This window comes from Panicum hallii, chromosome 1 (genome assembly GCF_002211085.1).
Source record: "Panicum hallii strain FIL2 chromosome 1, PHallii_v3.1, whole genome shotgun sequence".
NCBI classification, from domain to species: Eukaryota; Viridiplantae; Streptophyta; class Magnoliopsida; order Poales; family Poaceae; genus Panicum; species Panicum hallii.
The window spans coordinates 48,209,494-48,235,881 of record NC_038042.1 but is presented as its reverse complement, the minus strand read 5'-3'; the positions used below and the strand labels follow the sequence as shown (position 1 = coordinate 48,235,881).

Below are 26,388 nucleotides of genomic sequence, written 5' to 3'. Positions count from 1 at the left end.
GATTGCGGGAGCTCCATCGAGCCCGGGCGCGCGCGCGCGTGTATATATATATAGACGCGACACCGACGGCCTTCCCTTGTCATCACCGTTACAACGCTCAACAGCTGCAGCTGCAAGAGTAATCTGGTAGCTCATTTCGTTCCTCACCACCGAGCTAGGAGAGCTAGCACAAAAAGGATTACCAAACTGCATCACTTCTGCCGATCCACCATCATGGGAGCTTGTGTTGAGCCAACGCGCTTCGCCAGCCTCGACCTGGGCTCCCCGCAGCCTCTGCTTGCCACAGACACCGACGCCGCCATGGCGTACCCACCTCTGCCGGGCCACGTCCTGCGCCCCGCCGGAGGCTCACCCGTGCGTGGCCGCAGCGCCTTCGCCGCCCTCGTCTCGCCGCCCCGGAAGGCGGCTGCGGACGACGGCGACGAAGATCCGGATGGCCACGGGCCGCCCGGCTCGCGCTACTACCTCCGCCACCTCCGGGCGGTGGAGGAGCCGCCGGCGCGCGACCCCCGCGACGAGGGCACCGCGGACGCGTGGGTCGAGCGCAGCCCGTCGCTGCTCCGGCTCACGGGGCGGCACCCGTTCAACGCCGAGCCCCCGCTGCCGCTGCTCACGGGGCACGGCTTCGTCACCCCGGGCCCGCTGCACTACGTGCGCAACCACGGCGCCGTGCCGCGCGGCGACTGGGCGACGTGGACCGTCGAGGTGACGGGGCTCGTCCGGCGCCCCGCGCGGCTCACCATGGAGGAGCTCGCCGGGAGCTTCCGCGTGCTGGAGCTGCCCGTCACGCTCGCCTGCTCCAGCGGCCGGCGCAAGGAGCAGAACATGGCGCGGCAGACGCTGGGCTTCAACTGGGGCCCCGGCGCCGTCTCCACCTCCGTGTGGCGCGGCGCGCCGCTCCGCGACGTGCTGCGCCGGTGCGGCGGCGTCGAGCGCGGGGCGCGCTACGTGTGCTTCGAGGGCGCCGATGACCTCCCCGGCGGCGGCGGCGGAGGGGGGTGCAGCTACGGCACCAGCATCGCGCTCAAGCGGGCCATGGACCCGACCATGGACGTCATGCTCGCCTACATGCAGAACGGCGGGCCGCTGCTGCCGGACCACGGCTTCCCGGTGCGACTCATCGTCCCCGGTTGCACGGCCGGCCGCATGGTCAAGTGGCTCCGCCGCATCGTCATCACCACCGCCGAGTCCGACAACTACTACCATTACCGGGACAACCGCTTCCTGCCGTCCCACGTCGACGTCAAGCTCGCCGACGCCGAAGGTCAGAATTACCATGAACACACTTGGATACACCAGGAACAGGAGTGCTAATGGGATATGTTAAAATTTAGTCAAGACTCAAAAATTTTAAGCATAGATATGAGTACTAATAGATACTAAAGTTTAGCATTTAACTTTAGCTATGCAAACAGAATCTAACTAATTTTATTTATAGACATGGCTAGCTGAGATGAACATGCATATTAAATGATGTTTATTTCAACGATGCAGGGTGGTGGTACAAGCCCGAGTACGTCATCAACGAGATGAACGTAAACTCGGTGATCACGACGCCGGGGCACGGCGACATCCTGCCCATCAACGCCGCCACCACACAGAGCGCCTACACCGTCAGAGGATTCGCCTATTCGGGTGAGCTTTACACCGTCTGACTTGCCTTATTATCTTCGAATTTTCGAATCAAGTGCATCTTTAGCTTTACGCCTAGGTGCTGGCAAGAAGGTGACGCGGGTGGACGTGACGCTGGACGGCGGTGAGACATGGCTCCTCTGCGCACTCGACCACCCGGAGAAGCCCACCAAGTTCGGCAAGTGCTGGTGCTGGTGCTTCTGGTCCGTTGACGTCGAGGTCGCCGACCTCCTCGCCTCCAAGGAGATCGCCGTCCGCGCCTGGGACCAATCGCTCAACACCCAGCCCGAGAACCTCACCTGGAACCTCATGGTAATCAGCTAGCCTCGTGGCCATCTTCGTGCGTTCCACTCCCATGGCGGGGACATGGGCGTTCTCTGTTCCTGTGTTGCGATGCTCACTCTGACTCTGACCACAATCACCTACGGTACGATTTGGCAGGGAATGATGACCAACTGCTGGTTCAGGGTGAGGATCAGCTTGTGCCGCCCTCGCAAGGGGGAGATCGGGATGGTGTTCGATCACCCGGTGCAGCCGGGCAACCAGCCGGGCGGGTGGATGGCGCGGCAGAAGCACCTCGAGCTCGCGGAGGCCGCCGCCGCCGCCGCCGCGCCGGGGATCCACTGGACCACGTCCGCGGTGACGTTGGCGGACACCACCGCCAGCAATGCCGCCAGCAAGTTCATCACCATGTCCGAGGTGCGCGGGCACGCGTCGCGGGACTCGGCGTGGATCGTCGTCCACGGCCACGTCTACGACTGCACCGCGTACCTCAAGGACCACCCGGGCGGCGCCGACAGCATCCTCATCAACGCCGGCACCGACTGCACCGAGGAGTTCGACGCCATCCACTCCGACAAGGCCAAGGCGCTCCTCGGCGCCTACCGCGTCGGCGAGCTCGTCGCCGCCGGCGATGGCGGCGACAGCCCGGACACCCCCATCAAGGACCAGGAGGCCGCCGTGATCAGGTCCCCGCCGCCGGCGCCCGTCGCGCTCTCCAACCCGCGCAAGAAGGTCCCCTGCCGCCTCGTCGGCAGGAAGGAGCTGTCCCGCGACGTCCGCCTGCTCCGCTTCGCGCTGCCGGCGTCGGACCAGGTGCTCGGCCTCCCGGTCGGCAAGCACCTCTTCGTGTGCGCCAACATCGACGGGAAGCTGTGCATGCGCGCGTACACGCCGACGAGCTCCGTCGACGAGGTCGGCCACTTCGACCTCCTCGTGAGGGTGTACTTCAAGGACGAGCACCCCGAGTTCCCCGGCGGGGGCCGCATGACCCAGTTCCTGGACTCGCTCCCGGTCGGCTCCTACGTCGACGTCAAGGGCCCTCTCGGCCGCGTCGAGTACCTCGGCCGCGGCGGCTTCGCGATCAACGGCGGCGAGCCGCGCAGGGCGAGCCGCCTCGCGATGGTCGCCGGCGGGAGCGGGATCACGCCGATATACCAGGTGATCCGGGCGGTGCTGCGCGGGCAGCCGGAGGACGAGACGGTGATGCACCTCGTGTACGCCAACCGGACGGAGGACGACATCCTCCTGCGCAGCGAGCTGGACCGGTGGGCGGCGGAGTTCCCCGGCCGGCTCAAGGTGTGGTACGTGATCGGCCGGGTGAGGCGGCCGGAGGAGGGGTGGGAGTACAGCGTCGGGGTCGTGACGGAGGACATTCTGCGGGAACACCTGCCGGAGGGCGGCGACGGCGCGCTGGCCCTCGCCTGCGGGCCGCCGCCGATGATCCAGTTCGCCGTCTCGCCGAACCTTGAGAAGATGGGATACGACCTGTCCAATTCCGTCATCGTCTTTTAAGTTTGTGTAGTAAGTGCCATGCCGCCGGATAAAGGATCTCCATCTACTAATAAATCCAAAATGGTGAAGAAGGGAAATATATTACCCACTGGGTGTAGAGCTAGTCTATATGTGTGTGTGCATTTGTAAATGTAGATATTATATTATACACTGTATTTTGTTATAAAGTGTGGATTACAGTGTTGCTTTTGGAGTATTGTGCTGCATTGTGCTCAAAGTAATAATATATCACCATGGATTGTAAAAACTTGATGATTTGACCAAAATTTGATAAAATTTTAAATCTTTGTCTGTTGATATAGCTTTGTAAATATTTTGTTTGATAACGCAAAACTCATGTGTAGATTTGTCTTAAAGAGTACTTTCATAATCTTGTAGATGTGTGTAAACATATATAGATTGACCATAACTTTGTTGCCCAAATACAAATATAAATTAATGGTCCAAGTTGCAACACAAGTAGATGTGTGCGAACAAGCATGATGAGTTCCCAAATTAGCTAGGGTAGGGCTGCCTGAGATGAGCTTGACTGCTGGTATGCTTAGCTTAGAGGGAGGACCGTGGGGAACAGGGGATCGGTGCTCATCACCTGGTTATCGATCGTTGCTGCAGACAGATGTGCACATGAGATGCTGGGATGATGTTTGAAAGAAACGCCGTCTCGTACTTATCGGCAGGGTATCCGATCCAAGCTGGTTGGAGAAATGCTGCCTATTTGCAGTCCTGCTCACTGGGAGGCAGAAAGTTCGAGGGAAAAAAGAGAGAGCGCGATAGAGAACACAAATAAAACGGATGGCCCATGCAGGTCTCGAACCTGCGACCTTCGCGTTATTAGCACGACGCTCTAACCAACTGAGCTAATAGGCCGGTTTTGATAACTTTGGCAAAAGCAAGAATTAGCTAGCGAACCTAATACTGGTCCTGCGGTCGACCGCGCGGAGGGCTCGCAGCGGACCACGCGCTGCATGAAACACGTGGAGGCCTACAACAGATGTTCGTTCCATATCATAATTTGGCTATGTTTTCTCCTTTTCGTTTTCCCTTCCTTTTTCTATTTTTCTCTTCCTTTGCCTAGGTCCAGCCGGTAACTCGGTAAGAGCGGGGGCAGCATCGCCCTAGCTTGTGGAGGGCGGCTTCCCGAGGTGGGTGAGCGCTGCTGGGGATGCGGCTCACGGATATGTCCGCGCTATAGCGGGGTGGCGGCCCTCCTCGCGTAATCTTTTTGCTTTTTTAATGAAAAAAGTTTGTCTCTCTTTGTTTCTATCTTTCCTTTTATTTTGTTCTCGAAAGTTTATCTCCAAATTTAGCCTAACTTTTTCATCGATTTTTGTTTTTCAAAAGTTTGTTCCTGAAATTTGTCTCCCAAACTAGGTATTAAATTTTGCTTCCAAAATTTTTGCTTCTGATTTTTTGTTCTCCAAAAATTACTTTTAGAATCTTTGTCTCTCAATTTGATCTTAAATTTTTGCTTCCACATTTTTGCTTCTGAATTTTTGTTCCTGGAATTTTTTCTTCCAAATTTGTTCTTACGTTTTGTTTTCCAAATCTTTTTTCTACCGAAGTTTTGCTCCAATTTTTTTTTGAAGTTTCACCGTAAGTTTGTTTCAATTTTTTCCCAAACTTTTTCTTTCCAATTTTTTTGTCATGATTTTGTTTCTTACCTTTTATAAATTTCACTTTGTACAATTTTTGTCTTTGCGATTTGATCAAACTTTGTGTATATAAATGTTTGTACGTAATTTTTGTGTGTATAGTTTCTTATCAAAATAGAAAGAGAACACAAAGAGAAAAGGGATACGTGGAAAATAATACGGACGTTTTGGCGAGCACGTGGACTGGTGATTAGCTGGATTACTTTGCGGATATCTTTTTAGGAATGAAGGACAGACCCGTAAATTAGATGGCCCCGTACCGAACGCTCCGTGAACGGTGAACCTGAGAGATCTAGTGAAATCTACAAGACTAATGCAGCTATAAATGCGTCCGTTACAGATAAAAAAGAATTAGCTGCGGCCATCATATATCAAGCGAAAGAAACCTTGCTGATCCAGTCAGTAAACGGAAGAGATCGGCGTCGACTGCATGTCTGCATCGCACCGTTGCCGATTCGGTTTGGCCCGCCAATGGAATAGAGTTACGGATGGATTCAGAGTTGGCCACCTTCATATATATGGACTGGACTGAGTAGCGACCGGCTGCAGGCAGAGACCAGAACAACAGAACCGGCGGCGGCGATGGAGTCCGAGATGCAGGGGGCGAGCGAGGACGATCTCCCGGCCAAAGCTGCGGCGGTGAGCGGCGGGAACGGGCTCGGCTACGAGGAGGAAGCGCGCCTGGTGGCGGAGGCAAGGGCGTCGTGGGAGCGGAAGGCGAAGGGGGAGGAGTCGGACGACGAGGAGGATCCCGAGATGCTCTCGGTCTACCACGCCTACGAGACCAGGCAGTTCCGCAACACCTGGAACTGCCTCTACTTCGGCTACTTCGGTCGCTTCGAGGACTCCACGAGGATCCATCCCGCGCGTTTCACGGACGAGCCGCCAGGCGAGCGCCGCCGCTCCGCGTACCCGTCCGAGACCCTGCAGGTCTTTTCCGTCAGAGTCACAGCGGTAACGGGGGGTTTGCAGTGGCCGCTCCACGTGTTCGGGAAGGTCGCCCTGCGCGACTCGGGTCGATCACAACCGCAACATGGCCTTCGACCGCGCGAGAGACGACTGCCAGATCCTCACCCGGGAGGCTCCGGATCTGAGGCTGACAGGCTCCAGCCCCGCCGTTCTGCTGCTGGATCCCGTGACCTTCAAGGTCGATCTGAAAGTGAGGGGCCGTACTGAACCTGAGGATGAGCACCTGAGCTTCCTAGCGGCGCCATTCTTGAGCATGCAACCGGCTGACTCGTGCCTGCGTAGAAGAGCCTACACCAGCAAGCTTAGCACGCTCAAGTTTACCCTCGGGATCATCATTTCCTCGGTGGAGGCCACGATCAGTGCGCGCGTTAGCGGCGGGTCCTGGCCGGACGGTCTCCACGCCCAGTTCGCCGCCAGCACGGCCAGTTTAGGTTGCGAGGAGGGTCATCTTGCTTGATTCCGGGGACGGTGAGCTGCCTCCTGATGGCGATGGCGCCATCGCGCTTGATCGCCGAGTAGCGTCCGTTGAGGTGAGCGGAGAGCTGATCGTCTATCAGGGCGTTGCAGGGTGGTGAGGTCGTTGCGCATGGAGAGATGGGGTTCAAGGCAAGAAAGGCCGGCAGGAGCAGCGACACTCTTGACGTCGGCTTCTGCCAGGTAGTATCGGTTGCCTGGTCGCTTTTTTAACGCCTACGAGTAGTGGTGTGTTTCCTCCAACGAGTACGAGTAGTTGGCTAAAACTATACTTGAAAGAGTCGGTATAGTAGTCGTGGCTGATGCTTCGATTCTCTACCATGTAATGATGCGATGCGTGGAGGGGGCTATTATAGGCCACACGCGCGACTGCCATCCGAGTCGTCGCAGAAGTGACATTAATATTTTTTGTCGCCAGTCCATGTACAAGAGGAGCGCTCCTGCAGATGAGAACTTGTACGGGTGAGAATTCGTACATAGAATTGCAAGTGAAGAAAATGATCAAAATAAAAAAATCTGTAGTTTTCGAAAGAGCATATAGGCTCTTAATTTGATTTTGGCGATTAATGACAACACGATCGTTGCGACTAACGTGTATTTTGTAGCGGCAATCTTAAGTTAGTACAATGATGGGCTTTTATAGTTTTCTTAGAGCCCCATCTTTGTGGTTCTCATTGTAGCAGTGCAAAGGATATGCGCAAAGATTAAGAATAAGCTAGTTCTAAGTATTGTTTGGCGTTGAGAGACACTTAGAGTAGCTTGCGACTTTGTTTTTCCTTTGGCCATGCTATAAAGGGGGCAAGGAGTAGTAGCTTGATCTAGATAAACCTAGAGTTAGGTGTGGTGCACACTTTTGAAAGTCTAGTGCTAGGTAGCTCAAAAGGTTATGCGAAGCAAAGATACGAGTTAGAAACTCAAAGAAATTGAATTGGACAAGTTCAATCAACTCAGGACAGCTAATTTTAACTGACAGATTAATACTGTGCTCAGTGAAGTGACAATGACCGAATCAACCTATGGGCCTGGCTCTAACTTAGTATGGTACTGGAATGACTGATTAATACTATGCTCAGTGAAGTGACAGTGACCAAATCAATCTGTGGGTATGGCTCTAACTCAATGACAGATTAATACTATGGTTAGTGAAGTGACATTGACTGAATCAATTGGTGGGCCTAGCTCTAACTCAGTATGGTACTGGAATGACGGATTAATTCAGTGCTCAGTGAAATGATAATGACCAAATCAGCGTTCTGACCCTCTCTTTACTTTCCGCAATCTACTTTCCGTAATTTCAATTCCTATAGTTGCTATGCTAGTATAGGGTTGGAACTAGATTGCAAATCTTTGGAACGACTTAGAATAGTTATACTTTGTAAGGTTTAGGCACATGCGGTGATTAGGATTAGTTGTAGTTTTTATTTTTCGAAAGAAAATTTAGTTAGAGCCTAATTCACCCCTCTTAAACATCTTGATCCTTTCAGTTTTCTAGGTGGAATATTTTTTTAAAAGCTACCATGCAATGAGGTGTAATGATTACTTACATTAATTTACATTGGGACATGCTTGAATTGCTGATGGTTGTTTATGTTAGAAATAATGTATCCTTAGTAAACGGAGTATTTTTTTCACGACTAAAAAAACTAGCAACCGGCTGTAAACATGGACCCGCATACACTCCAGGAGTTCGTGCATAGCTACCCTGCATAGCATCTCCAGGAGTCTTGCTGCAATGCATGGACACACCACATCTCCAAGAGTGTCTAAAAAAATAGACTCCTAGAAAACTTATTTTAGGATCTTGCTAAAAATTATTGGGAGGCAAAAAGAAGACCTCTACACCAACCGTTCCCAATATTTACTCCCAAAATTTAAATACTACCGCATCAACCGGGGGCTCAGGTTTTGACATATTTGGCATGGCCTGCTCGATCTGCTTCTGCTCAGTGCTCACTGATCTTGATTAGTACTTGCCGCTCCGCCTACAATGGCCAAAAGCAGGTTCACTGTCGTCCTTTCACGTGAGTCCACGACCATCCATTCCTCTCGTTTCTTCTTTTCAAAAAATTCCTCTCGTTTCTTCCCTCTCTGGATAAGGCTCCAGCTCTGGCGTTGCCGGCCCATCACGCTCGTGAGCAAGCTTACTGCGGTCGTTGCCGCCCCGCTTCCCGAAAGAGGCAGCCCAACTCGCCGGAGGAGACAAGGTCGTGCCACCGGCACAGCCCTGCTCGCTGCAGGAGACGAGGATTCAAGGGCAGAGCGCCGCCACATTTGCAGGAGGAGATGCGAGTCGCGACTCGCGAGGTCGCTGCTGTGGCACATCTCGGCTTGCCGGAGTGGGGCGCAGCAAGCCTGCTCGTCGGAGCAGAGGAGCTCGCGGTCGACTGCGCTACCAGAAAGAGGACCAAATCACGTGGGAGGAAAAATGTTTTGGTGAATATCAACTGGTTTTGGGGGATTGGGAGAACCACGGAGGGGCGCAAATATGGCTCAGCTGACCGCCGAGATTGGGTGCGCCGGAATATTGGGTATTGTTTTGGGCAACTGTTGGAGTTGATTTTTTATTCCTAAACCTAGTTTTTGGGGTATATTTTAGGTACTCTTCTTGGAGAGGCTCTAGCAGCGACGACGGGCCGGGCCGGCTTTCCGCGCATGGCCGGCGGCCTTCCGGATTACCTGTAGTCACGTACAGGACTAGTACAGGTACAGGCGTAACGTACGTACTTCCTAGACGTATTTTAGTGCCAAACCGAAAATTCTTCCACGTCGAGACCTGGATGAAAGAGGACGTGCTGTCCCTTCTCACGCCGGGTCTAGTGGTGCAGGCCTGTTACCCCACGCTTCGGGGGGTAGGGTTGGCTGGACGGGGGGAATGGTTCAGGTTTGCTCTCTCATTGTCCGGTGATGCCATCAGCACATCTGGATCTCTGAGAGCTAACCGGAAACTGTGCCCTGTCAACTCCCTTTTTTATTTTTTTTCTAAAAAAGTTCAACTCTGTTAAATCTTTTACACCTTGGCGATCCGTTATGAAACATGAAGATAAAGAAACACCAGCAACTCCCAATTTTATTCATCAACGACTGTTTGTGTGTACAATGAAAAAAAAAATAACCCGCCATTGCCTCATCTTCATCTCTTACCGATCGAGATACCTGCAGCAATATTCATCTAGAGTTCCTCTCTAACGTACGTATACGTCTTGTTTCATCTAGGGCAAATGTGAGCTTTATTGATTGATTGCGTGTCTGGAACTAGCTGATCTGATGGTGATTGCTGTGCCGGAAACCAGCAAAACTACCCTTGACGTGAGGAACTTCCAGCGTAACCCACTTTGGATCAGACAGAGTACAGGCATCTCAACTATTCTGTCATAAGCCTAAATACTTGTGTGCATGGGCCTTGCTCAAGCATATGAAACCTAGCAGGCCGGCCTACTGACCAAATCGGTCAAAGGGCTGAACGAGCCCGTGGCGCAGGTGCCAGATGTTTTAACAATTTTGTTGCTCCCTCCTGCATCGTAAACCTTTTAATTTCAACTCTTCGCTCACCTGTGTTTATTTGCACATGACAATGTGTTATTAGTACCGAAAGGATGATCTGAACCACACGAGGCCAGCATAAAAAGAGACGCCCTGACCCCTCCCACGCCGGGTCTGGTAGCGCAGGCTTGTAACCCTAGCCTTCGTGGGGGCAGGGGTTGGCAGGGACCTTCCCGATGCGATGATGAGCTCTCTCACAGCTGCAGTGACGTACGCACTTGAGGGCTAGGGTAGCCAGCAGCAGACCGTCGATGCAGCTGGGGGCGTCTCACACACACCCTGGATCGACCCGGCGGCGTGGACTAGCAGAGGCCGCGCGTGCTTGTGCTCAACCACAATGGAGAATGTGGAGGGTACGAAGTTGCCCTCCTCGAGCCCTAATCGGAGGTTCAAGGTCTGAGGAGCTCTCTCGCGAGGTTCGGTTCCTCCTGCCAACTCTTTCTTTTTTTAGTAATTCCAATTATTATCAAAAATAAATTTCCCCTCTCTTCAGCATTGTAACAAAGATTTTTCCGGGCTTATTATGTGTTACATGAAAAAAAAAGATTATGTTAGGTCCTAGACAACAAGAGATGAGCTACCATACGTTGTATTTTTTTGTTTTCTCTCCTCTCACAGCATTCTAACAAACAGCAGTTGTGTTTGTATTTCCTCTTTTCATTAGCATTGTAACAAAGATTGTTTCGGGCTTATACATGTGTTACATGAAAAAAGAAATTATGTTAGGTCTTAGACGACAAGAGATGAGCTACCATACGTACGTTGTATTTTTTTCTCTCCTCTCACAGCATTCTAACAAACAGCGGTTGTGTTTGTGTTTCTCGTAGACCCTTCAATTTCGCTCGAGTACTAAGTTGTGGATCTTGGCGTGTGCTTAGATCATAATAGGCGAGCAATTCAAGCTACCATATATATCTTCCTCGTATCAACCACATGTGACTACTGTGCCAACAATGGCATGCATGGAACAATGCATCAATTGCCTTTTGAGTTTCGAGTCTCAACTATACGTGCAGAACGAGAGAGTCTCACCGCCCCTCTCGCCTGAGCTCAGCCCGGCCCCCTCTGGCCTCCTGCTGGGTTCTCGGGCCTCCTCTGCCCACCCCGACGAGCTCGCCGTCCAGGTTGCTAATGAGCTCCATTACGAGGTTGCTAATGAGCTGCTATCAGAGAAGTTGCCCGTCGCCCCGCGACCCAAAAAAAAAACATAGCGTTGTCATCGTTCCTGCACCTGAGCGTCCAGTATATGCAGGTGTGTCACTAGCTCACTGCAGCGCAGCTGCCCAGGTTGCCGTCGCTACTAGAGAACGGTCTATCGGTACCAGCACGTTAGTGCCGGTTAAAAACGAGCCGGCACTAACGTACCATCCCCCCAACAGTCAGACGGCTGCTACAACGGTCAAAACGCACGTTTGTGCCGGTCGGCATATCTAGCCGGCACTAACTTGGTCAATTACAAGTTAGTGCCGGTTGTCTGCTCTAGCCGGCACTAAACGTACACAGTTAGTGCCGGCTACAGCCACCAGCCGGCACTAACTTGCCCCGTATATACCGGCCACTACATCCCAGCCCTCCATTTCATTTGCCACTCTCCTTCTTCCCGAGCCTCCAACCGAGCTCTTCCTCACTCTCATGGCGTGTTACAGGGGAGGTGCTGCCCATTTTTTCCCCTAATTTGTGAGGATTTCACCCATCCAAGTGCACCAAAGGTTAGTAGCTTCTTCCACTCTTCTTTCACGGTGTTTATTCTTTGTTTCATGCTTTCTAGATAAAGAAAATAGTAATTTTAAGGTTGAGGAAAAATGAGCATAATTTTCCGATTTGTTCATTAATTTGAGCAAAATAGAATCGATTTGTTACTTTTTAGAGAAGGTTTTCTAGATAGTTTGACCATCACACATTTAGAATGATTTTTTTGAATTATTTCACGGGGACATGTGTATATGTTATTGTGCAAAATTTTAGCGATTTTAAGGATGAGGGACAATGAGCATGATTCATTAATTTGTTCATTAATTTGAGCAAGGTAGAATTGATTAGTTGCTTTTTAGAGAATGATTACTACATAGTTTGACCATCACACATTTAGAATAATTTTTTTGAATTATTTCATGGTGACATGTGTATATGTTATTGTGCCAATTTATTTTGCTATTTAGTTTAAATTTACTAGATAGGTGGCCTATGACACATTTATATTTTTTTTGAATTACTTCATAGTAACCTGTTTTTAGGGATAATGAGCATGATTTTTTTTTAATTTGCACAGATGGACCGGCAATGGATGCACGGAAGCCGGAGCACCTCGGCGTGGATTCAGGGTTTATATTCTTTTCTCAAGGCAGCAATGGCAAATAGGTCGCCAAAGGGTTTAATGTGTTGTCCATGCAGTGTTTGCGAAAATAAAAAGGAATTCCGGAAAAGAGAAACTCTATGGAATCACCTGGCCTTGAATGGTTTCATGAGTAACTATAGCCTTTGGACTAAGCACGGCGAAGTTGGAGTTATGATGGAAGATAATGAAGAAGATGACGATAGTGATAACAATCTTCCAGATTGGGCATGGGTTCATGAAGCAGGTGGCTTTCAAGATGAACCAATGGACGAGGGTGAAGCAAATGTTGCACAAGAGGAGCCACCTGACGAGCTAGGCCAGGCGTTGCTTGATGCACAGAAAGACAGTGACACTGTGAAGGAGGCATTAAAGTTTGAGAAGATGTTGGAGGATCACAAAAGGCCGTTGTTCCCTAGTTGCAAACCGGAGCAGAAGAAGTTGGGTACCACGCTAGAGATGCTGAAATGGAAGGCAACTAATGGTGTCACCGATAAGGGATTTGGTGAGCTATTAAAGATTGTAAAGAACATGCTTCCTGAGGGTAATGAACTGCATCTTAACGACTGCATCCTGTATCGCGGCGAATACGAGAACTTGGAAGCTTGTCCTGTTTGTAGCGCATTGCGGTATAAGATCAGGCGAGATGATCCAGGTGATGTTGATGGGGAGCCGGTAAAGAAGAGAGTTCCCGCAAAGTTGGTGTGGTACTTCCCTATAATACCACATCTGAAGCGTTTTTTCAAAAACAAGGACAACACTAAGTTGATATGGTGGCACAAAGAAGACCGTAAGGAGGATCACATGATCAGACACCCAGCAGATGGGTCCCAGTGGAGAAACCTTAACCGAGAGTATCCTCAATTTGACAACGACCCAAGGAATATAAGATTTGCTCTAAGTGCGGATGGAATGAATCCGTACAGTGAGTTTGGCAGCGCTCATAGTACATGGCCCGTGACCCTATGTATGTTCAACCTTCCTCCTTGGTTATGCCTGAAACGTAAGTTCATCATGATGCCGGTGCTTATAGAAGGGCCAAAAGAACCTGGCAACGATATTGATGTGTTCCTGCAACACTTGATGGATGATCTCTTACTGCTCTGGAAAGAAGAAGGTGTACATGTGTGGGATGAGTATAAATAGGAGTCTTTCAACCTCCGAGCTTTGCTTTTTGTATGCATCAATGATTGGTCTGCACTTGCAAAATTTTCGGGACAGTCGAACATGGGATACATGGCCTGCACCCACTGTTATGATGAAACCGATAGTATTTATTTGAAACACTGTAAGAAGTGCGTATACATGGGCCATCGCCGATTCCTTCCTACCAATCACCCCCTAAGAACCGAAGGGAAGCATTTCAAAGGAGAGCCCGAAACTAGTCGTAAGCCTCTGTTCCGTAATGGAAAGCGTGTGTTCTCGATGATCAAGGATGTGAAGGTAGTATTTGGAAAGGGTCCCGGTAGCCAACCTGTTCCGAAGGATGACCAGGGACATGTTCCAATGTGGAAGAAGAAGTCTATATTGTGGAACCTACCTTATTGGCAAGTCTTACAGGTTCGCAACGCAATTGATGTGATGCATCTGTCGAAGAATCTTTACGTCAACCTACTAGGCTTTCTAGGAGTGTATGGTAAGTCAAAAGATACATTGGAAGCAAGGCGCGACATGTGGATGCTAGCTGGATGACAAGGCTTGCAACCCGAGAAGAGAGACAAAGGATGCCACTATTTAAAACCTGCCAGCTATAATCTGAGTAAAGAGGAGAAGAAAAGCATGTTCGATTGCTTGAACAGTATCAAGGTCCCGTCTGGGTACTCCTCAAATATAGAGGGCATAATAAATGTGAAAGAGAAGAAAATCCAAAACTTGAAGTCCCATGACTGCCACGTTCTGATGACACAATTACTTCCGGTTATACTGAGGGGTGTTCTACCGGAAAATGTGAGATTGGCAGTTGTAAAGCTTTGTGCATTCATGAATGAAATTTCACAGAAAGCAATTAATTCAAATAATCTAATAAAGCTGCAGAAAGACATTGTCGAATGTCTTGTCAGCTTTGAGATGGTCTTCCCACCTTCTTTCTTCAATATTATGACACACCTTCTAGTTCATATTGTGACAGAAATAACTATTCTGGGTCCTATTTTTCTACACAATATGTTCCCTTTCGAAAGGTTCATGGCAGTATTGAAGAAGTACGTGCGTAAACATTCTCGCCCAGAAGGATGCATTGCTAAGGGCTATGGAACCGAGGAGGTCATTGAGTTTTGCGTTGACTATCTTCCTGATCTCAATCCGATTGGGCTCCCCGTGTCACACCATGAGGGGCGACTAAAGGGAAAAGGCACATCTCGGCTTGCCGGAGTGGGGCGCAGCAAGCCTGCTCGTCGGAGCAGAGGAGCTCGCGGTCGACTGCGCTACCAGAAAGAGGACCAAATCACGCGGGAGGAAAAATGTTTTGGTGAATATCAACTGGTTTTGGGGGATTGGGAGAACCACGGAGGGGCGCAAATATGGCTCAGCTGACCGCCGAGATTGGGTGCGCCGGAATATTGGGTATTGTTTTGGGCAACTGTTGGAGTTGATTTTTTATTCCTAAACCTAGTTTTTGGGGTATATTTTAGGTACTCTTCTTGGAGAGGCTCTAGCAGCGACGACGGGCCGGGCCGGCTTTCCGCGCATGGCCGGCGGCCTTCCGGATTACCTGTAGTCACGTACAGGACTAGTACAGGTACAAGCGTAACGTACGTACTTCCTAGACGTATTTTAGTGCCAAACCGAAAATTCTTCCACGTCGAGACCTGGATGAAAGAGGACGTGCTGTCCCTTCTCACGCCGGGTCCAGTGGTGCAGGCCTGTTACCCCACGCTTCGGGGGGTAGGGTTGGCTGGACGGGGGGAATGGTTCAGGTTTGCTCTCTCATTGTCCGGTGATGCCATCAGCATATCTGGATCTCTGAGAGCTAACCGGAAACTGCGCCCTGTCAACTCCCTTTTTTATTTTTTTCTAAAAATTTTCAACTCTGTTAAATCTTTTACACCTTGGCGATCCGTTATGAAACATGAAGATAAAGAAACACCAGCAACTCCCAATTTTATTCATCAACGACTGTTTGTGTGTACAATGAAAAAAAAAATAACCCGCCATTGCCTCATCTTCATCTCTTACCGATCGAGATACCTGCAGCAATATTCATCTAGAGTTCCTCTCTAACGTACGTATACGTCTTGTTTCATCTAGGGCAAATGTGAGCTTTATTGATTGATTGCGTGTCTGGAACTAGCTGATCTGATGGTGATTGCTGTGCCGGAAACCAGCAAAACTACCCTTGACGTGAGGAACTTCCAGCGTAACCCACTTTGGATCAGACAGAGTACAGGCATCTCAACTATTCTGTCATAAGCCTAAATACTTGTGTGCATGGGCCTTGCTCAAGCATATGAAACCTAGCAGGCCGGCCTACTGACCAAATCGGTCAAAGGGCTGAACGAGCCCGTGGCGCAGGTGCCAGATGTTTTAACAATTTTGTTGCTCCCTCCTGCATCGTAGACCTTTTAATTTCAACTCTTCGCTCACCTGTGTTTATTTGCACATGACAGTGTGTTATTAGTACCGAAAGGATGATCTGAACCGCACGAGGCCAGCATAAAAAGAGACGCCCTGACCCCTCCCACGCCGGGTCTGGTAGCGCAGGCTTGTAACCCTAGCCTTCGTGGGGGGCAGGGGTTGGCAGGGGACCTTCCCGATGCGATGATGAGCTCTCTCACAGCTGCAGTGACGTACGCACTTGAGGGCTAGGGTAGCCCGAGGGCAGCAGACCGTCGATGCAGGCAGCTGGGGGGCGTCTCACACACACCCTGGATCGACCCGGCGGCGTGGACTAGCAGAGGCCGCGCGCGTGCTTGTTGCTCAACCACAACAAAGAATGTGGGGGGTACGAAGTTGCCCTCCTCGAGCCCTAATCCGAGGTTATGAAATGAGGAGCTCTGAGGAGCTCCTCAAGGTCCTGAGGAGCTCTCTCGCGAGGTTCGGTTCCTCCTACCAACCCCTTCTTTTTTTAGTAATTCCAATTATTATCAAAAATAAATTTCCCCTCTCTTCAGCATTGTAACAAAGATTTTTCCGGACTTATACATGTGTTACATGAAAAAAAAAATTATGTTAGGTCCTAGACAACAAGAGATGAGCTACCATACGTTGTATTTTTTTGTTTCTCTCCTCTCACAGCATTCTAACAAACAGCAGTTGTGTTTGTATTTCCTCTTTTCATCAGTATTGTAACAAAGATTGTTTCGGGCTTATACATGTGTTACATGAAAAAAGAAATTATGTTAGGTCTTAGACGATAAGAGATGAGCTACCATACGTACGTTGTATTTTTTTCTCTCCTCTCACAGCATTCTAACAAACAGCAGTTGTGTTTGTGTTTCTCGTAGATCCTTCAATTTCGCTCGAGTACTAAGTTGTGGATCTTGGCGTGTGCTTAGATCATAATAGGCGAGCAATTCAAGCTACCATATATATCTTTCTCGTATCAACCACATGTGACTACTGTGCCAACAATGGCATGCATGGAACAATGCATCAATTGCCTTTTGAGTTTCGAGTCTCAACTATACGTGCAGAACGAGAGAGTCTCACCGCCCCTCTCGCCTGAGCTCAGCCCGGCCCCCTCTGGCCTCCTGCTGGGTTCTCGGGCCTCCTCTGCCCACCCCGACGAGCTCGCCGTCCAGGTTGCTAATGAGCTCCATTACGAGGTTGCTAATGAGCTGCTATCGGAGAAGTTGCCCGTCGCCCCGCGACCCAAAAAAAAACATAGCGTTGTCATCGTTCCTGCACCTCAGCGTCCAGTATATGCAGGTGTGTCACTGGCTCACTGCAGCGCAGCTGCCCAGGTTGCCGTGTCGAGCAGAGCTGCAGGGTGCCAAACCTTGCCGCTAGCTCCCATCTTTGGTTCGTCCTCCGGGCCCACGCCTACACGTGCCGGTGTAAGACGCCGCGGACTGATATTGTTGGTTGCCCTGCTCTGAAGCCGTGCATTGCCACAGTACACCCAGGTAGCGTGCACTGATCGGCAGCATGAGCCATGCCAAGCGTGGCCGCCCCAGCGACGACGTCGACGACGACGCCTGCAGGGAGGAGAGGGAGGAACCAGCGGCCACGGAGACGGTTACGGTCGGGCAGGCTCTGCAGGCTGTGGCGCTGAGCCCGGCCGGAGGCCGGCCGGTGGACCGCGCCGACGCGTCGGCGGTGGAGGCCGCGGAGAGGAGCGCGACGGGGCTGGGCCGCGCCGTCCCCGGCGGCGTCGCGGCCGCGGCACAGCGGGCCAAGGAGGCGAACGAACACGGAGATGCCGTGACGACGGTCAGGGACGTGCTGGGCGACGCTGCGGCCGTGACGCCGGGCGACAGGGCGGCCACGTGGGTGGACGCCGAGAAGGTCGCGGCCGCCACGGGGAGGGGAGGCGGCGGAATGGGCGAGGTCGCCGACGCGGTGGCGGCGGCCGCGCAGATCAACCAGGGATCGACGCTGGAGCTGTAGTGCTGGGCGGCGCAAGGAACTACCCCGAAGCTGCTAGCTTTCTAGCATATGTGGACTAAAATAAAACAGTAGTGAAATGTAAACATGATCTGTGATCATCAAGCAAGCCAAACTCATCACGTTCGTCATCCCCAGATAGTGGCCGTAAGCGAATATATCTTGAAAAGAGACTTCTATAGGCAACCAAGTCCAGTTCTCTCAATGCCACCCTCACAGTCCTGTGTTACTTCAGTCTGGGTCTTGAGAGTGTGTGCAGCGGTAGTAATAAACGAAATCTGAAACTACTCTCCTGCTCCTCATTGTGCAAACTACCTTCTGTTATCCGCACAATAGCTTCCCGTGGCCTTTCTTGAGATTTCTCTTCTTAAAGCAATACCGTGGGGATACGATCTTTCTCCCTAGGGCCAAGTTTTAGAATCTTATTAGTCTATTCTGCAAACATGTTATTAGCCCGTCAGATTGACATCTACTCTCATTCGTCCCTTAGAAAAAAAGCCATTATATGATTCAAACTTTACCTCACAATTCTTGTGATTGTCACCACACATCATACATTCATACCACGCGACAACACAAGACGCCTAGCAGATTTCGTGGTGTGCGGCGTGAGTAATCGGCTCTCCAGTTTTCTCACCAAAGAGCATAAACAGGGACGGATCTAAGGGGAAGCTACGGGGCTCGAGCCCCCAAGATTGATGGATACCCCTCTAAATCCTCTTTTTTTTAAGGAAGAAAGAATGAAGAAGGGGAAGGAAGACGAAGAGAAGGGAGATGAGCCCCCTCTTCGCTCCCTGGCAGGATTCGTCACAGAGCTCAAACCCAACAATCAAGTCCAAACAGCACGGTGCTGTTCATTTTATTCATTAGCCGGCTTGTACAGCCGGTCAGCAGCAGATCACCACCAGATTCTCAGGCAAAGCAAGAATTCCTGAACCCACACATCTTACCACAGCTCAACATAGTCCTGCCAAAATAGACAAACCCTCCAGTGTGCCTCTCATCTAGTCAATTAAAATATCCAAAAGCACTGCGACCACATCAGAAGGGGAGCTATAAAAGGGTACTTTCCCTATTTTATTTTGCTCGGTATTTTAAATAGCGGACTATAACAGTGTTATAGCTACTCTAGAGAAGGCTACTGCTAAATCATACAGCTTGCTATTTCAAACACTGATTTTGTTCAATTTTGGTGTCCAAAAATATCAAGAATGCATAAAGCAGTATTACTGCAGGCACTGCAATGTTTGCAGCGCCTATTACTACAACGGCACACTGGACTGGCTCGTTTCTTATTGAAACGGTAATAAACCGCAGCATAACGCTTTGTTCGAGAGCCGTGCACCATCTTCCACTAGCTGCAATTCGCTGAAAGATAATTGCATCGCTGTAGCCAATTCTGGATTGCAGCAACCAAATCGGTGTACATCATGGCGTGTGACTTGGGCCAGCCTGAGCGGGTCCTCCATGGCTCCTGCCTGCCGCAGGACCTGGGCATGGATGAGGTGCTCCGCCGGTGGGACCAGCCAGCTTATCCAACAATTTTTGGAGCACATGCTTTGCAGCAGGGTCGTCCTGTATTTGCAGTATTACAGACATACAGTTAGTATTCAGTTGCAACTGTCAATCTGGTGTAACTGGAGCAACTGTTGATAAGAGACAGGTGATGAATTGGGAGCAAAACTCACCCTGAGGCAGTTATCAAATGTTCCGTTTCTCAGAGCCTCAGGAAGGTGAGTTCGCAGCCCAGCATATGCCCTGCAATCAAGAGGGGAAGAGATATACGTCATCATGTGGGAAGAAACGTACATGCTATCTATTAAGTTGCTACTATGCAAATGACAGCACATACCTGGGATCATCCATCAGCCTGATGTAGCAGTGGATAACATGCTTCAGCAACCTGGTGGAGGGCTGTTCAGCTAATGCAACCACCATGTTTGCTAAAACATTGGCTGCCTCAAAGAAACATTCCGGGGTGGCACAGATGTGCTGTAGCCCCACTTCATCTAACATAATCTTTTGGATAATGAAAGTGGCCACCTGCATATGCATCTAGCTCGTTAGTGAATCCAAGCAATGGTTATTAAATTAGTAGTGTAAATGCCCATTTGCCAAGCCTTGCTGATGGGGCTTACTACTGGATTTACTTCATTCCACCTGCAAAGGGAGACCTAGGATCCTCTAAACTACTTGTGGTTTATGCAGGTGAGATGTCATAAAGAGGTTCGCAACATTTATCAGTCCTCTCCTACTGTTCTCCTCAACCTCAATGAAGAGAAATATACATAACACCGGTGACATGTATATTTGCTACTGAAATTAGCAGCAGAAGACAGTTGCTGAAACTACATTACTGAATAGATTCAGAAGTTCCTTTCATAAGTCCCATTTTGTGATTAGAAGTTGTAAGGCAATTTTAGGGTTACCTGAGAGAAACCTAGCCTGGATCAATGATCGTGATGGCGATTGATGACCTTATTGGCTACATCCTATAACATAGAATGACCAGTAGTCTGCGTCACATAGACACCATGTAAAGTTGTAAACTACATGACATATTGAAAGAGACTAGCATGCCATATCATGCCAAATAGGCTACTCAAGATCTGGATAGCATGCGGTTGATAACAAAACGACAGTAGATGACCAATCATCCCAATTAACAAATCCTTAATTATATATAGCGTGCCAAAATCCACACAAACTTCAGAATGCCAAGCGTGCTGAAGAATACGATAGGATAGCATTATGTGACATGGCTGAGCAAATGCAAAAGATGAATGACATACTGTTTTTGAAAGCTCACTGCCTGTCCCCATGATTCGCAAGCACAGAGGAATGACTTCATTTTTCAGCAGGAATTTGACAGCTTCAGTATCATCTACCTGCATGTATCACAAGACAGGGAAGTTTCTTTCTCATTTGCAGAAATAGTATTTGTTGAAAACAACAGATGGATCTTGGAAGTGAATTTATCATTGTTACGGTAACAAGTCCTGTTTTACCAGTAGGAACTGAACATGAGAAATGTTCCCACTGAAAGAAACATAACAAATGTTCCAGAAATCCATAAGCATTCTCACATATGAAGCATGTTGCCATGTGCACCTTCTGAATATCACAATTTACACGGATTTCTATGGAGCAACAAAGAGACTGTAGATACAGGGCACTTTTTTACATTTGCCTCATCTTTGTATACTTTTGCAGATGAGCATAATTTAACATCTACAATTTTTTTCTAGGATTTTGAAATATTCCACATCTGAACAAAATGGATGCATTCATTGCTAGTAGTAGAATTGTTTTTTCCCATGAGTCATTTAATAATAAATTTAGGCACAATTGGTTCTACAGCACTGCAAAAGTATGAAATTGCTAGAACATTAAAATTGATCATTCTTTGATGGACTTAAAATTAAAATTATTTTCTAGAACACAGTAATAAAATATTAATTATTATGAAATGTAGGATAGTCATGTTTTCAAGAGCCACACAGGACTTTGTTGCTGTTGAAGAGGCACAAAAGGTCTCATTTTCCATTTGCTTGGAATTAATCTGGATGCCCAAACTGAACACTACTAATATCACCAGGAATGGTTCTAGCGCAACTGCCCAAGGACCTAAATGACACACTTTAACAAGTTTATGGACCCTTGTGTGCAGTTTCTAAGTTCATGGACCTAGATGACACTCCACAGCAAGTTTAAATGCTGCCCGTGCATTTTACTCTATATTCTTTTCAATGCTTGTTTCTTCAATGCCTAGATCAACAGCTCCATAATCGTACCATCAAACCTTCAATCACTAAATTCATGTTTCTTAGTCTTGCTGAGTTATCCAGTTTTCTGGCATTGCACTATAGAATGGGTAAAGGTGGTGGAGATGCTAATGAATGAAAAATCAGAACTAATCTTGTGGTGAAAGGTTTATACTGGCACTGAATCATTACCAGCTGATTTCATGGTAAACTAGATGGGTTCGGAAGTCCAGAACATTCTGCTCAAAACATTATAAATCATTCAAGAAATTGAGCAGAGGGGACATTAAAGATTTACAGTTATCTTTCAATTCCACATAGAACAAAGATGTGTCTCAATTTCATAGCGATTTACAGTAAACCTGATTTTTAAAGTTAATAGTTATCTGTTAATTCCACAGAGAACAAAGATGCGTCTAAATTTTATAGCCAGCCAAAGAAGCTGAGGAATATGAACGTGAATCTTAATTGATGATTGCATAGCATGTTTAGTGAAGCAGATCCAGGTTATTTACTTCCTTAATGAGGCATTGTGATTAATCTTCTCAGCTGTGTGTAATCCCAACAATAAATTACCTTAGCAAGAGCACCAAGAACACCAAGGCTAGTAACACGCAGGTACTCGAAAGATTTGGCCTCGCTGGTAGTCTTCAAGAATGGGAACAAGTACAAGGGAATTTCAGCTGCAAAAAAAAAAAAGGATGAAAGGACAGGACAAAGTGAGTAACTAATATCAAGATCCAGAAATTACAAAGTATACAAGTACTAAACATGTAAAAAAAATATATCCATAGTACTCCCTCCACCCAGCAATATAATGTATATTAAGATTCGAAAAGGTCAAGCTTTTGCAAATTTAACCAACAGGTAGTCAAATAATATGCATGTTTAGTGCAGAAAAAGTTGCATCAATACATTCGTATTCAAATTAGATTTAAGATGACGTTTTTAAATAGCGGACTATAGGATTTAGCGGCAGGGTCCAAAAAATGCTATTAGCTCCGCTATAGCATGCTTTTTCTACTGCAGTAGGCATAGCGGCAGCTCCGCGAAACCGCTATAGCACCGCTATAGCACCACTATAGCCCGCTATTTTAAACATTGCGTTTATTGTGTAGCAATTGGCAATATATTGCAATACATTGTCGATGGATGGAAATAGTACTTAAGAATTTTACTATAGCAAGTTAAAAATAACCCAAATGTGTAATTGTCAACCACTGCATAATAGTGTCCCTGTGACAAAACCTTGAGAGAACATAGGATGGCTAACAAAGCGCGCCTTAAATGCATTACAGCTTTGACATAAAGAGTCATGCTCTTATAGTCATTACCTTCTAAAAAGGGGGTCCTGGTCTCAGGGTGTGCTGCAACAGTCTGCAACAATTTTTGGCAGGTGTGAACAAAACATATGATACAAAATGTAAAGCTGGAAGCTTAAAATGATTAACAACAAACAGAAGAAAAGTCCACTATGCTGTACAGTATGTCATGGGATGGTTGCAACCAGCAGCCAGCTTTCTGATATTATTCCCATTTTACCCTAAAACTAAAACCATACCTGAAGAAGTGCAAGTGCATTGCAGGCTCGGTTCGCTACACTTGCCAATAATGTTGTGGGTGAAAGTGCAGGGTAGACTGACACAATTTCCTATTTTTCCAAGTAGACAAGCATACAAAGTGAGGCCAAAAGGCTGACCGACAGATCAATAGAATATTTACTTAAAGTGAAAGAACATATATTAACAAAACTGACAGCCATGAACTCAAGGATTGGATCAACAATGACAAAACGACAGAGTAAGCTCAAAGCTACTATTCAAGCTTGCTCATACTATAAGCAAGCAAAGAAGAGGGCAAGGGTTACTGCATACCTGGAGCAGTGCAGCTATGTGCCAAAAGAGTACCACAGCAGTGGAGCCAAATTATTAAGCGTCTCCCTTTTCTGAAATAGTTGCAAAACGAACATTATATACCAAATTTGTTGCTTTCATCAATGATGTGGCATGTTAATGACCGAACATGCTTCAACATCGTTAGAAAAACAATAACAGTATGTAACTCGGGCGATCAGCATGTTAATACACCGTATAGGGCAATAATAGTTTGTTTGACAAATAAGCAGCTCAAATACAGAACTGGAGTGCTAATAAACAGTAAAAGGACTACTGTAGCTCATACAAATGGATGGGCAATCAGCTATCAAATTTATAATTAGTTATAAAGGCATTTCATAATAAACATGCCCAGTCTGCAAACAAACTCTTAATTGCATCTGAAAAGCTGTCCAGTAGATGAGATGGGTCACCAGCACTTCAAAATTTGCTATCATTATTATTTGCAATAAGCTACAACAGACAACATCTGAACAAAGAGATATCAAATAATACTCTTAAAGTTTCTACTTGCAAACACAGCAACACTTTTCAAAAGTACAGATAAACAATTTACCATACATAAATATGCTTCAACCAGTACATTTGAATATGGCAACTCACTCTACTACTTCTTAGACAAACAGATAAATAAAAGATGAACACTTTTTCAGCCCAATCAAACATGGTGAAAGATACTACACCAGAAGACAATTTACAAAGATCAAATGGGCACAATCTGTTGAATCAAGATGTATCATATGAAACTTAAAAAATTAGTGTGAATACAGCAATCCTAAACTCAAAACTAGATCTAAACCAAATCTCCTGATGAAGTCCTACATGCACCAGAACTCCAACTACGGAACAAAATTAAAATGTCGCACATAACAATCCCTAAATTCCCACAATTCCCAAATGGAGAAGCAGAAACAATTAATAGATGGATCTAAATCACACAATATAACCATGGATCCTCATGTTAAAATCCGCAAGAGGTTGAATAGTACATCCTTTGCGCACCAAGAATCGATGGCAAAGAAATGCTGTTAAGTTTCCTCAGTTATATGCCAACTCCCATACCCATTATTAAAAATGAACCATCCTAATCCCAGAAAGCCACATAGCACCACAAGATGCAGACATTCACCAAAAAGACTTCCAGGCAAGAATCCTCTCTAGAGATTAAATAAAAAGGCTAAATCTTTCATCGCGGGGATGTATAATCTGCAAATAAGCAAAGGCGCAAGAGGGACCTTGGAGAGCTCAACAAGGGCATTTCCACGCAACTCAGGGTTGCAGAGGTTGAGCACAAGCTGCTGCTCCAGCGTCATCTTAGTGTCCTTCACCGCCTGCGCCATGGAGTTGCTGCCTCTTGCCACTTGGGGAGACAGAGGCAATGCTTTGGGGAGGAGCGGGTTGTGTGCAAGGAAGACAGCAGATTTTCCGTTTCAAAGAGGCGCAGAAAATAAAAGAAGGTCTTGGCGTTCTATTTAAAGACCCTTCTACCCTTTTCCTTTCTTCTTATCAGGTAAAACATAAATACATCCTTATATTTACCCTTCGCTTTTGGGTTTGTTTCTTTAATAGGTTCTGTACGTTTGTTTCTCTGTGCACAGCCTTTTTGGATGGTATAATGTTTTGAGTATTTAGGATTCTCTTTGGTTTAAGAAATAGGCGGAACGAAATATGTCTCTATGATTTTGGATGCAATCAAGTTTACATTATGATAATGTCTTTACTGGAGTAGAAGTACCATCACATTATCTATGAGTGCATTAGAAAGATCAGGACTCTAGCACCTGTTGCCTTATCCCTAGAAGCTACTAAATACAAAATGCTTCGCATTACATGATGAAATTGAAAGGGAATGGTGTTTACATTGTCAAATCAAAGGAGAGAGGAGAATGATATACTAGCAACGTGTATCATCAGTAAGTTTTATGACACAACAAAAAATGGATTTGATATGTTTTAGGATCAATAAGCAACAACAGATTACATGTGGAGAAGAAAGGTGGTGCTAATGGGGAAATTGCTAGTTTGTTAGGGATGCACAAACTAAATTGGTCAGCGATGGGGATAAATTTTATTTATATCTAGAAGAACTTTATATAATTCCAAATGTTAAGATATTAGAAATAAACAGGTGCTTATGGGTTAGTAAAATAGTATTTATAGCAGAGTTAGAGAATCAAGTCTCTACCCAAAAAAGGAGGAAAAAAAACAAGTAGATCTATTCATTTTATAATCATTCAGTAAGCATGTCTACCTCACGATTTCCACATTATATTAAGTGGCAAGCACTAATATTATCGAATGAGTTGATCATTTACTAGTTAATCTAAGACGAAAGATATAGAATTACATCGCAATCTATAATAGAAATATTAGAGAGAACCTCATCAAAATTGGCAACAGACAGTTTCCGACAGAATCATGCCATCATAAGCAATCTGAGCTTGAAACAACTCAGTGCCGATTACCATTGACATATTATGCCAAGAATAGGAGGGGGATGGAACAGAAAATATAGAGGAGAAACAAAATTACCTTAGGTAACATGGAAAGGGCATACGCTTTATTTTCTGGATCTAACAGATCAAGGAGAAGAGAATCAACAATTTCTGTGCCTTTGGGATTAGGAACCTCGGCTGTTGACATTTTCAAGAGAGAACATTTTCAACAATCCTACATTTCTTCTACAATTATGAAATGCAGCATCAATGGGTGATGGGTTTTATACAGCTGTGGCAATAGATGGCGTGCACGAAATAAGCACTAGAGAACTTCACGTGTTTTTTCACTGGAAT

At 47.3% G+C, this 26,388-nt stretch overlaps 2 protein-coding genes, 1 non-coding gene and 2 pseudogenes across 3 annotated transcripts; 3 read left to right on the top strand and 2 right to left on the bottom strand.

Moving 5' to 3' along the window:
- Positions 1 to 213: 213 nt before the first annotated feature.
- LOC112897841 (nitrate reductase [NADH]-like) lies at positions 214 to 3,510 on the top strand. The gene is made up of 4 exons (XM_025966236.1): positions 214 to 1,264; positions 1,495 to 1,635; positions 1,712 to 1,944; positions 2,074 to 3,510. The coding sequence occupies exons 1-4, from the start codon at positions 214 to 216 to the stop codon at positions 3,424 to 3,426; spliced, it is 2,778 nt and encodes a 925-aa protein (XP_025822021.1). The 3' UTR covers positions 3,427 to 3,510.
- A 709-nt stretch (positions 3,511 to 4,219) lies between these two features.
- Positions 4,220 to 4,293, bottom strand: TRNAI-AAU. The gene has a single exon. It is a non-coding gene; the product is annotated as a tRNA-Ile (tRNA).
- A 1,367-nt stretch (positions 4,294 to 5,660) lies between these two features.
- On the top strand, positions 5,661 to 6,734 carry LOC112897832 (annotated as a pseudogene).
- Positions 6,735 to 17,478: 10,744 nt separating this feature from the next.
- On the top strand, positions 17,479 to 17,940 carry LOC112897827 (late embryogenesis abundant protein 3-like). The gene has a single exon (XM_025966219.1). The coding sequence runs from the start codon at positions 17,479 to 17,481 to the stop codon at positions 17,938 to 17,940; it is 462 nt and encodes a 153-aa protein (XP_025822004.1).
- Positions 17,941 to 18,872: 932 nt separating this feature from the next.
- On the bottom strand, positions 18,873 to 25,430 carry LOC112879951 (annotated as a pseudogene).
- Positions 25,431 to 26,388: the final 958 nt, after the last annotated feature.

What these genes read in the sequence shown, in the direction of transcription:
- LOC112897827 (XM_025966219.1), top strand. Translation starts at nt 17,479, where the DNA reads ATGAGCCATGCCAAGCGTGGCCGCCCCAGCGACGACGTCGACGACGAC.
- LOC112897841 (XM_025966236.1), top strand. Translation starts at nt 214, where the DNA reads ATGGGAGCTTGTGTTGAGCCAACGCGCTTCGCCAGCCTCGACCTGGGC. An exon ending in CAAGCTCGCCGACGCCGAAG is followed by an intron (nt 1,265 to 1,494) that starts GTCAGAATTACC and finishes TCAACGATGCAG; the next exon opens with GGTGGTGGTACAAGCCCGAG. An exon ending in CAGAGGATTCGCCTATTCGG is followed by an intron (nt 1,636 to 1,711) that starts GTGAGCTTTACA and finishes CTTTACGCCTAG; the next exon opens with GTGCTGGCAAGAAGGTGACG.